This window comes from Sorex fumeus, unplaced genomic scaffold, assembly GCF_029834395.1.
Source record: "Sorex fumeus unplaced genomic scaffold, SorFum_2.1 ptg000037l, whole genome shotgun sequence".
In the NCBI taxonomy this organism is placed as follows: Eukaryota; Metazoa; Chordata; class Mammalia; order Eulipotyphla; family Soricidae; genus Sorex; species Sorex fumeus.
This window is the reverse complement of record NW_026606094.1, coordinates 77,185,813-77,198,953: the sequence shown is the minus strand read 5'-3', so window position 1 is coordinate 77,198,953 and position 13,141 is coordinate 77,185,813. Positions and strand designations below refer to the sequence as shown.

Here is a 13,141-nt window from a genome sequence, read left to right as displayed (position 1 = left end):
TCCCTGGTACTATGTATGACCTCCTGAGCACAGCCAGGAATGATATCTAAGCACGGAGCCTGGAGTAAGCCCTGGATATCACTGCAGGTGGCGCCCAAATTCCATACATAAATGACCACAGTCTTCAACCCTAAGTACACTCACACAAAGATAGATAGTTGTAGATGGTTTTTACAAAACTAATAACATCTGGTGTGTTGTACAGTTTGATATCTGAAATTTTTTCTATACCATTAAGTAATATTCCAGTATTTTATCTTTCAGTGGACTTTTACTTGTTAAAATGCATTGCTTTTATTTATTGCTCAATATTGACCTTCAGGTTATTTCTATCATTTGCTACTAAACTATTATAGGATCAGTTTTGTGTTCTGATTACTCCTTAAGTCAAATTTCTAGAACAGAAATTTAAGTTATAGGGATTGACTCTTTATCTAGGTCTCAAAAATATTACTAAATCACAGACCTGTACTAATTATTTTAGTGTGTCACTGCATCCTGTAACATTCCGTAGTACTTTAGTGACACTTTTACAAATGAATATGATAGCGTTAATGTTTGTGTGTACTTGACTTAGAATACAAATAATTAGTTGTCATCACTTCTTTCTTAATCTTGTGTGCCCATATTTTTTTATCTGTTTTTCTAATGTGAACTTGGTTGATATTTTGGGAACTGTTAGAAATGTTTTGCTAGAGATATTTGTTCAGTGGAATCCCATCATCAGTTAAGGATGTTTTTAGTATACATATGTATATAATTCTACTACTTTTACATTAAGTTGGGATATGTTTCGATATAATTTTGTTAATGGGTGGGGATGATGTATGAACTGCAAAGCATTCCATGACTTTCTTCTGTGGCCTACTTCAGCACCTTGGGTTGGCTTGCTTAAAACACTACCTTTTCAGTGAGGCTGTATCAGTGATAGTTCTTGAAACTGGAACTACTCCCAACACATACTTCTTTTCTAGTTTCCCTTCCCTGTTTCATTTTCTTTTCTGTCACTTTTACCCCAATCACTAGACTATTTATTTAATGGTTTTATTTATATGCTTGCTTTATTTTCAGTCTCTGCTTACAGTCATAAGGCCAGAAATTTTTCATTATTGTTTTTCCATTGATGTGTCTGCAGTACCCAAAACAGTGTCTTTCATAAACTAAGTTTGTTTGATAAATCTTTGTTGAATGGATCAAGACGTTACTAAATTAAAGATACTGGTCCTAATGAATGATACATTTCATACTTAATATTTATTCATTTTTAAATATATGGAGTGAAATTGTCATTTTATTTGTTTTTATAGCTAACGTTTCACCTGTTGCAGTTGGTATCATTTACCATCATTGCCATTTTAATTTTGAGAATGAAGCTGTTTTTGACGCCACACATGTGTATTATGGCTTCCTTGCTATGCTCTCAACGGGTAAGATACTCCTTTGGATGTCATTTTCCTAAAACAGCTCCACTACCTAGAGTGTAGGTGGTGGAGCTGTTTGGCTATCTAACTAATCTATCTAACACCTGTCTAACTACCTATAGTGCAGTTACCACAACTTTGCCAAGTAATCTGAAATATTAAAGCACTGTGTTTATTTCAAATGATTTAGAATGTTCATGGTATACTCTAATGTTCGAAATGTTGGGCACTGAACTAGAGAGAGAGAGAGAGAGAGAGAGAGAGAGAGAGAGAGAGAGAGAGAGAGCATACAGCAGGTTAGGCACTTCCCTTGTGTGTGACTGATCCAGGTTAGATTCCCCAGCAACACAAATGTTTCTCTGAGCACTGTCAGCAGTGTTTTCTGAGCACAGAGCCAGGAGTAAGACCTGAGCACTGCAGGTGTTGCCCCAAACCAAAATAAAATAAATGAATAAAGTTAGAAACAGAAGTACAATTAGCTTTGAAAATAATTCTAAATTTTAACTGCTAATTCCATTATTAGTGATGTGCTTCTCTGTTACTGTGGTAGTGCCCTATCCACAAACATACTTTTTGCTTTGTGTTTTGTTTTGTGCCCATATCTGGTGGCAGTCAGAGACCACTCCCAACTTGATGCTGGGATTCCAACCTGGAACCCACATACAGAACATGTACCTCAGCCCTTTGAATGCTCCCTAGCCCCTCACAAACAGCTTTTACTCCCCCCCCCCCTCATTTTTTTTGTATTTTGGGCCACACCCAGAGGTACTCTGGATAGACTTACTTCTGGTTCTAGGCTGAGGGATCTCTCCTGGAGGGGTTCAGGGACCACATAGGGCACTGGAGATCAAGCCCAGGTCAGACTTGTACAAGGAAGGTGCCCTGCCCACTGTACTATCTCTTTAGCCTCCAAAACATAATCTGCTCAAGTTAAAGTCTTGGAATAGTTTCATGACCTATTAAAACTGTGTCCTAAACTACTTATCAAATACTAAAAGTATATGCTATGAATTGTTCTCTTATTGATTGGCTTAGGGACTCCTTATGGAAAGTTAACAGATCTAGGCCATCATTATATCTAATACACAGAAGAGCTGCTGAATACGTCACACGGACAGCATCTATTGATGCATAACAAAGTCGCTGAAGCTTGGGGAACAGGGCACTTCTGGAAGTACCCTATTTAGTTTTGATTATGAGTATTTTGTCTCATAGTATTATAATGTTTATCTTCCTGACTAAAAGGTACATGTCAGTATTTGTGGGGTTTCTCTGAGTTATTTATTTATGTCCATAAAAGGCAAGTTGATGTTAATGGATGTGGTTCTATAAATTTGTGATTTGTTCTGCTTAATTTCTAGTAGTAAATGAACACTTAGAAGGATCAGGAATTCTTAATTATTTTGAGAAGGAAAAGTCTGTTTTTAATAGAATTCTGTCATTCTGAAATATTTGCTATTTTTGAACAACCACTGGTGATATTTCTGTTGATTATAATGTGCTGACAGTATCAATGAAAACTTTAAGTAGAACTCTATATATGAATTGTAAATAAATGACTTCTTTTATTTTAGCTCTTTGGCTGGCTTTTTAGCAAAATTCGTTTTGAGAATATTGTGTTTGGCATTCTAACAGTGATGTCAATACAGGGCTGTGCCAACCTCCATAGCCAGTGGAGTGTGATGGGAGAGTTTAGCAACCTGCCTCAGGAAGAGCTGATACAGTGGATAAAATACAATACCAGACAAGGTGTGTGGAGTATGGATATACTACGTCCAGTATGTCCAGTTGTATATATATTATGCTATTATAATATATATAATGTATATTATATAGTTATCATTTCACATGTGTGTTTGTGTACCTTTAAAATGCACAGACTTCTGGACTCTCCCAGATGTTGAGCTTACTCACAGCACTCTTCACAAAATCAGCCTGGCATAAACAGTTTTATGCTTCTAAAAACCCATCCTCCTAAATGATTGCCAAAATAGTTTTGATAAACATCAGGAGTTAATGATGACTCACAAAAATCTGTTCTATTGATCTAAGATCACTGCTGTATTTTATTTATGACATTGACAAGTCACAGATAAATTAATTTTCTAATAGCAATCCTACACCATGACAGGACACTGGAAAAGATGACTTCCGACTGGGGTAAGGAGAATGTCAAATATCTGCTCCAACTCTGTGGAGTCATAATCTTATTATTATAATCTTAATAATAATAAGAGTTATAATCTATTATTCTGTTTTCATAATTCACTTACACTCATTTTAAACACTGCACTATATTTTTAGTTCAACTGCTTTTATTCCTGTCTTTATGTAAAACCATATCAAGCAGAGTTTATTTCACACTAAAATAATACTTGGAATTTTGCAGTAATAAACATTTATACTCTGTTGACATATGTGTTTTCAAACTTAAGATACTTAAGAGTTTTATTTAGAAGTATTTAGAGAATGCTCAGTACATCTCAAACATCCTGTTATTTACATAATGCAAAATTGATTAAAATAATGAGAATATTTATAATTACTCATAGTAAGTTATTATATAAGAAGTGAGCATTTGGTCTTTTTATGGTCTGTGACAGAAAAATCAAAGTTAAGTAGAACTGGCTAGTATCTTTTGGTATATTGCTAGTTGTTACCAGAAATATCTTTATAAATGCCATTTACCTGTGAAGTAATACTAGCAAATAATAAAATAACTTCATGAAATACATAATTTTATAAACTTAGACAGAAACTAAAGAAGCTAATTATGTATAAAAATATCTGAGGGAAAAACGTTTTCCTCTGATCAATTCTGAGTACTGCTGTTCATAACCTACAGAAGCTCAAAATCTATTTAAAAAAGATGTACCATGAAACTTGTTCTTTAAAACATTTAGTTCTTAGAATTTTAAATTAGTAGAACAAGCTATGAACACTATAATTTTTTCTCATTCTAGATATCTTTCCAGGCTCTCATCTCTCTGTTTTTGTTTCGTTCTGTTTTGGGACCACCCCCAGCAGTCTCAAAAGTGCTCAGGTGGGACTTAGGGAATCATATGAGGTGTTGTAGTTGCACCCCCCAGCGATTTGCACTCTCAATCCCTTCTTGCTGAGCTAGCATTCAAATCATATTGTTTGAACGTGGCAAGAAGCTGTGAAGTTACTATTCGAATCATATTGTTTGAACGTGGCAAGAAGCTGTGAAGTTGCTATGGTAGGGGTGAGGGAGCAAAGCGCTGATACTTCCTAACTGCTCAGGCTTGGACAAGTCTCTCAGCTCCACTGTGTACGGGTGGCTTGTTCTACTAAATAGGAGTATCAAAGAATCTTTCTAATAAAACAGATTAAATAAGTGTAGCACGATCCCTGGCATCAAGGTAATGAACATTTAACAGCAGTTGGCAGTTATAGTGAACAGTCAATATTGAATGAAGAAAAAACTGGTTACTTTGAAATGTGTTTTCTTTACTTTTTAAATTATACAATATTTCATAAATGCATAAAAGTCTGGGCAAACACAATGCATAGCCATATATCCACTACCCAGAGTTTCAAGTAGCAAATATTTAAATGAATACCATCTTTCTAATATGAGTTCAAATATTATATATACAGCTTTTGTAATTTTTTAGTAAAAGATGCTTTAGGAAATACCATCTTGTTTTTCAGATGCCGTGTTTGCTGGTGCCATGCCCACAATGGCTAGCATCAAGCTCTCTACTCTTCGCCCAATTGTGAACCACCCACATTATGAGGATGCAGACTTGAGGTCGGCAGCTGGTTGGATGTTTCAGTCAGACACACTTAGAAGTTATATTCACTCTTAGAAGAGAAAATCACACAGCTATACACACAGACACACACATATATCTATCCTGGTATTAAAAAATACCAGGATAGATATTGGAAAATTGGAAAATATCTACTGTCTATCCGAATATGACAATATGTACCAAGTAATTTTAAAGCAAGCTTGCCAGACCTCTGAAATTAAAAACTCAAACATTAGCTTTTATTAAAAAAAAGCTTAAAATTGTGTCACATATTTATGAATATGTATATGTATGTATATGTATCTGTATGCATGTGTGTGTTCCAGTAAAATAGATCCTACATAGTAATAATAGGCATTCTGGTACATTTGTGTAATGGCCATAGTTCCAGTAAGTAACTCTTGCTGTAGGTGTCACAGATCCACCACCTGACTTAACGCTTTTTATCTTGCTGTTTGCCAGTGACTATACATTTAACAGATAAGAACAGTACCTGAAATGTGCTATATTATATGCATTATGAAAATTTACAGGTTTTACTGATTAGAGAATTTCAGTTTCCATGAAGGTATTAAAGCTCTGTTTTCCTGAAATGGCTGACTTGAAATATTATTTTAATTTTTGCATCTGCATAGATAGTACAGGGTGCTTGCTATGCATGCATCCAACCTGGGTTTGATCCCTGGCACCATATATGGTCCCTCATGCCCTGACAGGGGGTGATTTCCTAGCACAGACAACAACTAAGCGCTGCTAGGTGTGGCCCAAAAGCAAACAAAATTATTTTAATTCTAATAATTGTCAGGATAATCTTTTAGTGGCCAGTTGTTATAGATAAAATTTTTATGTGCTGTAAATCAAGTCATTTTATTTTATTTTTTGTCTTCATAAATTTTATTTTTTAATAGAATCACAATTATAAAGTTGTTCATGATTTGGTGTCATTTAATGTTTCAACACCAGTCCCTTCACCAGTGTACTTTTCCGAACAACAAATGGTCTCAGTTTCCCTCCCCCCACCCCGCCTGTCGCTATGCAGGCAGGCATTCTCTGTCTCTCTCTCTGTCTCTCTTTTCTCTCTCCCCCTTCCTCTCTCCTCTCTCTCCCCCCCTCTTCTCTCTCACCCCTCTTTCTCCTTTTTTCTCCCTCTCCCCTCCCTCTCTCTTCTCTCTCTCTCTCCCCTTCTTTACCCCCCCCCCCCTTTATGGTTTGCAATACAGGGAATGAAAGGTTATCAGGTATTTTCCTTTACCTACTTCCAACACTCAGTTTCTATCCAAAATGATCATTTCCAACTATTGTCATATTGGTCCCTTCACTATCCTAACTGCCCTTCTTCCCCCACATGCTTTTATGGGAAGCTTTCAGCCATTGACCAGTCCTCCTGGCCTCTGTTTACTCTGGCTTTGGATATTAGTCATATATATATATATATATATATATATATATATATATATATATATATATATATGAGGGGCTGGAGCGATAGCACAGCGGTAGGGCGTTCGCCTTACAAGCGGCCAACATGGCCGACCCGAGTTCGATTCCTCCGCCCCTCTCGGAGAGCCCGGCAAGCTGCCGAGAGTATTCGATATGCCAGACACAGTAACAACAAAGTCTCCAATGGAGACGTTACTGGGCCCGCTCGAGCAAATCGACGATCAACGGGAGGGCCTTTACCTTTACCTTTACCTTTAGTGAGTATATATGTATACTCACAATAGTGATAGCACAGCGGGCAGGCGTTTGCGTTGCCATGCCGCTGACCTGGCCAACCCTGGTTCGATTCCTCCACACCTCTCGGAGAGCCCAGCAAGCTACCAAGAGTATCTCACCCGCAAGGCAAAGCCTGGCAAGCTCCCCATGATGTATTTGATATGCCAAATACAGTAACAACGAGTCTCACAATGGAGATGTTACTAGGCCCGCTGGAGCAAATCAATGAACAACGGGAGGACAGTGCTATATATGTATACATATTGTATATAATATATGTATATATACATAGTATATATGTGTATATATATATATTTTATATACCGCAGATAAATGCTGTCATTTCTATACCTGTCTCTCTCCTTCTAACTCATTTCACTCAGCAGATACTCTCCATGTCCATCCATTTATAACCAAATTTTATTACTCCAGTCTTCCTAATGGCTGCATAATTTTGCATTGCATAGATATACCTTCGTTTCTTTATCCATTCATCTGTTCTTGGGCACTCGGGTTGTTTCCAGATTCTGGCTCTGGTGAATAGTGCTACAATGAACATAGAAGGCAGATAGTGTTTCTGCTGTGTGTTTTTGGGCCCCCAGGTATATTCCCAGAAGTGGTATTGCTGGGTCATATGGGAGCTCAATTTCTAGTTTTTGGAGGAATATCCATATTGTTTTCCAAAAAGACTGGACCAGTCAACATTCCCACCAACTATGAATGAGAGTTCCTTTCTTCCCGAATCCACTCCAGCACTGGTTGTTCTTGTTCTTTTGTATGTGTGTCAGTCTAGGTGGTGTAAGGTGATATTGTTTTGATTTGCATCTCCCTGATGATTAGTGATATATAATGTTATTTCATGTGCCTTTTGGCCATTTGAGATTTTTCTTTGAGGAAGTTTCTGTTCATTCCTTCTCCCCATTTTTTGATGGGGTTGGATTTTTTTTTCTTGTAAGTTTCTACTGCTGTCATATAACTTTGATTTAGTCCTTTATCAGAAGGGGTATGGGTGAATGATTTTTTCCCCATTCCATGGGCTATCTTAGGCAGTAGATAAGTTGCTTAAGTGTTTAAGGTTTAACGCTGGTTGTTGAGATTCTTGTATACTTGAGATTCTAAAATTACAAGCATAGGGGCTGGAGAGACAGCACAGCAGGTAGGGCGTTTGCCTTGCATGCAGCCGACCCGGGTTCGATTCCCAGCATCCCATATGGTCACTTGAGCACCGCCAGGAGTAACTCCTGAGTGCAGAGCCAGGAGTAACCTCTGTGCATCGCCAGGTGTGACCCAAAAAGCAAAAAATAAATAAATAAATAAAATTACAAGCATAAATAGCAATTTATTGAGAATTACATAAAAACTCATGTAAGTTCAGATCTTCTTTTTTTAAATCATATTTTAGTGAACATTCCTACTCTTATAGCACCTATTGAGATATTTTCTCCACAACCCCAATTGTCTTGAACATTCTACTTGCTACATTCAGTCACAACTCCTATGCTTTTCAGAGTCTAGAAATGAAATTATCTACTCAAATCTATGTGTTCACTCTATCCAGCTTCTAGCTGAATGTGTCCCATGAGCAGATACTATGAAGTATGCAACAGGTGTTTTATGTTTGGAATTATCCTGCTTTCGACTGTGGTCTTTGTTATGTACTAAAAAGCAGCACAGTCATTTCTCAGCATCTTTGGGGATTGGTTCTAGAACCTTAGTGGAAACCCAGATCTATAGATGCCCCATTTCCTTACATAAAATGAGCTAGTGTTTGTGTTACTCTACACACATCCTTCCATATGTATACTTTAGGTCATCTCTAGATGGCTTATAATATCTAATGCAACATTAATTGTTATACTATTTTGTTTACAATCGTGACAAAAGGTAAAAGTCTACATATTTAGTACAGATGTACCCACTGTGTAATGCTGCGTCGTACTTTTTTTTTTTCAGTTCATAGTGGTTAATCTTGGATGCAGAAACCATAAGGGCTAACTGTACTTAATTTTTTTTTCCGGTAGGGCGTTTGCCTTGCATGCAGCCAATATGGCCGACCCGAGTTCAATTCCTCTGCCCCTCTCGGAGAGCCCGGCAAGCTACCGAGAGTATCTCGCCCTCAGGGCAAAGCCTGGCAAGCAGCTCCTCGTGCTGTATTCGATATGCCAAACTCAGTAACAACAAGTCTCACGGTGGAGACGTTATTGGGCCCGCTCGAGCAAATCGATGAACAACGGGAGGACCTGACCGTGACAGTGACCGTACTTAAAATTCAATCTATTTTAGCATGTGCAAATTATTGGTAAGAAAGTGAAAATTACTATCCCCCAAATATTTGAGACAGTTTGGGGTCATATATATCAATGTTTCACCAGCACTGAGCTTTCAATTTGCTACTTAAGTTTTCTTGTTCCGTATTATTATAGTTTACTTAATTTTTAAAAGAACTTCTGCTTTTATTTAAAGGGCTCGAACAAAAATAGTTTATTCTACATACAGTCGAAAGTCTGCAAAAGAAGTAAGAGATAAACTTATAGATTTATATGTGAATTATTACATTTTTGAAGAGGCATGGTGCGTTGTAAGAACTAAGTAAGTATGATAAAAGTATACTTTTCAGTAAGAAATGTTTTGTTATAGATATTATTTTAAAAGAAATTTTATTCACCAAAATTGTTTCCCTCTTTCAACTAACAATATTAGTATTCTGGTTTCAATTTAATATCATAATTTTATCTTTTAAAATTTTCAAGTTTTGTATTTTTATTCAATGTGTAAAATACATTTTAAAATTCATTTTACTGCATATCTGAAATATAGATTTAAATGTATAACAAAGGGAAGTATAGAATTCTACATACCTCTGTGGACAGGTAATTCCTAGCATTCGGAGCATATCCATAGAGGACATAAATCATTTGCAAGTTTCTTGGGCTTTTGGCAGATTCTTAAAACATCCCAAAAAGCAGAAAGCAGACTTATGATTACTGATTTAAGAGGTCAGGGTATAGCAGAGCTACTATACTTTTTAAAGAGAACCCTTTTATACAGAGAACTCCTTTAGAAGTAAGGGATATATAGAGAAGGACTTTCAGATATGATATTATGTCCAAACCCTGGACAGGCTCTAAAAAAAGAGGGACTCGAGATAGTACAGTGGGTAGAGCTGCTGACCTGGCTTCGATCTCCAGCATCCCATATGGTCTCTGAGCCCACCAAGAGTGATTCCTGAGTGCAGAGGTAGGAGTAAACCTGAGCACTGCCTGGTATGTTCCAAAACCCAAAAATTATAAAAGAGAGATAGTTGGAATCTAAAAGTACTAAGTAGAAACAGTTACTGTACGTGACATGAAATCCAGTATTTAAATTCCATTCTAGAGCAACCACAAATGGTCAGTCAACAAGTAGGCAGAGCACTGCAGAATACTATAATGTATTAACTTAAACCTTTAAGTTAAAGAATATTAGGCCTAAGGGGAAATGGGCACATGTGACCAATACTCAGGGGAAAAGACATTAAGTAGACATGAATCAAGTCAGTCCAGATGTTAGTTAGCAAACAACGTTTGCAAAGTCGTCATTACAAAGTTTTAAACATCAAGTAACTAAAGGAAAACTTGGCATACAAAAGCGGTTAGAGGAGCCCGCAGTCCCCACCAGGGTGTGTGTCAGTGACTCGTGCCTGGGAGGCCCAGGGGGCCTTTCCACTGCAGCACTGCAGCCTTGTGTCCTGCATGGAACTGCTGAGCAGTATGGCCCAGGGTGGCCCCTAAGCACTGCAGGGAGGCCCCTCCCAGAAAGTGATTTAAATGTTGAGATATGGGATCTCAACTGATAAATAAAACATCCACCTCAGAAAAATATGAATTGTATAACAAGTACGAATAAGTGAAATCAGAATTGTTAAAATTTGTTCAATAGATCTGAAATGACAACAAAGGACAACTGGTAAATTTGAAAACAGATTTTTAAAGTAGCCAGTCTAAAGAACAGGGTTGAAAATAATGACTGAAGGGAGATCACATTAAGGCACAGAAGTAGTTAAAAACAAAGACTAAAGAAGAAGAAAAAAAACAGACTAAAGAGAAAATGTTCAAAGTAATGAGAAAAAGTAATATACTCCACTAGATATGATTTTTAGATATGATTATTTAAAAATAATTATCAGCAGTATTAGAATGATTTGATTCATTGTTAAATATAATCATGTAATTATTACAAATTATTAGGTAATTGTAATTTATTACTAATAATTTTCCTAAAAAATTACCCACTGACTAATAATTGGATAATTCAAAATACTGAAGGAAAATATCAACTACAAATGACATATTCGGTGAATGTATAATTTAGGACAAGTGGTAAAACATTTAAAATAAAAATCTGAGATAACTTGTTGCTCACATACTTAACAGTTAAGATCAAGTAGAATTCTTCTTTTTTTAAAACAATGAAATTTAATCATTATCCTACATTGTACACCTATACATACACAGTGCTCAAATTTATATGAAAACTTAAGGTAAAACATGATACTTAAACTTCTAGAAAAGACAGGAAAATTTATAATATCTTAACATAATCACATCTACATTTCAGTTTTATCACTCCTTGTTCCACAATCTCTTCTATCTTGTTTTCTTTTTAATTATTTTCCTTCTTTTTCAAATAGAATTCTTTAAGCTTGTGGAATTTGATACAAGATAGTAATGAAAATATACCAATGTACTAAAATGTATTAGAAGTATAAAATATTTGGATAAATATTCATTACTTTCATGCACATGTATTTTTCTTCTAAAAATCTTTAACCTATTTTATGTAAAGAAATGACATTGTATTTTGTTATGTAAATAGATTTAATATATAATAAAAGTAGCATAAGAAAGGAAGTTTCAAGAAACTTGAAAAACATGATTTACTGGCAGTAATTCAATTTTACTGTTAAATTTTGATAAATGATAGATGCCTATGGTAATTCGTAGAGCAAGCACCAAAAAAATGCAACCATGAGTAATAAATAAATGATCAAATGATATAATAAAATTTGATTTACATGAAAGTCTAAAAAGATAATTAAAAATGGAGGAAACAGGAAAAAATGGAAAATAGCATGCCTAAATAATAGCAGGTAATTACAAAAGTGAATGAGAACTAAATACTTATATCAAATATGATGATAAAATTTAAAAAGTACATTTATTTTATTGCATTTTGATAATGTTAGTAGAAAGATTTTTATGTTGTATAAGAAAGGTAAATTTTTTTAAAAAACAAGAAAGGTAAAATTGTTTAGTCAATGCATTTGTATTTTAAAATTTTTATGTTGTGATTCTTTCCCACGTTCATCACTTAAATTGAAAGTTTGAGTCTTAATCACCAAAATTCCTCTAAAGAAGAGAAGAGATAGTGTTTAAAATCACCCTATCACCAGAAATAGGTTTGAGAGTCCCTAACTCCTCAGGAGACTACAGTCTGTGGGCACTATGGGAAATGAATTTTCAATTTATATTGATGATAACACATCTTTCATTTTTTGGTCACACAGAAGATAAAGGTGCCACCGAAGAATTTAATTTCATGTTTTTTTAATCTCTGTTGAACTTGGGTCTTTGTTGAAATCATGCTAAAAATATTAGGTATGTATTGAATGAATACACATATATATACACACACTTACATTCTTGTTTGGTTTTTCAGACCCGGTTGCAGCATGCTTGAGATTTGGGATCTGGAAGACCCTTCCAATGCTGCCAACCCTCCCTTATGCAGCATCTTGCTCAGTGATGCAAAGCCTTACTTCACCACAGTTTTTCAGAATAGTGTGTACAGAGTATTGAAGGTTAATGCAGCATGAGTCAGTCCATTACACTGTGCTGTAGAGAAGTGCGTCTAAAGCAACCACTTTGGGCCTTACATACATCAATAAAAATCTTTAATAAGGGACCCTTAAGAAAAAGATATTAAGACAAAATTTTTCTGATTATTCAGAGTTTGTATTGCTTTTCATTGAATAGCAACCCTATTACGGTTGTCATATAAATGATCAAATTATATCAGATTATATAAACAAATGTTCATCTTAAAGAAGAATATGTATGTATAAGAACAGTGAAATTTAAAAATCAAAGATAGGTAAGTCCTTTTGTATCCGCCTATATGAATTCCTTCAGACTCTCTGTGGTTCCAGGGTGCAGCAGCTCAGGCTCTTTCTATACTTAGCCTAAG

The 13,141-nt window shown here is 35.6% G+C and overlaps 1 protein-coding gene across 1 annotated transcript in view; it reads left to right on the top strand.

Moving 5' to 3' along the window:
• The window catches only part of DPY19L2 (dpy-19 like 2), a 129,685-nt gene extending 116,915 nt beyond the window's left edge, over positions 1-12,770 (top strand). Inside the window, exons 18-22 of the mRNA XM_056118706.1 lie at positions 1,308-1,427; positions 2,996-3,170; positions 5,097-5,196; positions 9,380-9,505; positions 12,614-12,770. Of these exons, the coding sequence (XP_055974681.1) occupies positions 1,308-1,427; positions 2,996-3,170; positions 5,097-5,196; positions 9,380-9,505; positions 12,614-12,770 (678 nt within the window). The remainder of the gene's footprint in view (positions 1-1,307; positions 1,428-2,995; positions 3,171-5,096; positions 5,197-9,379; positions 9,506-12,613) is intronic.
• The last annotated feature ends 371 nt before the right edge of the window (positions 12,771-13,141 follow it).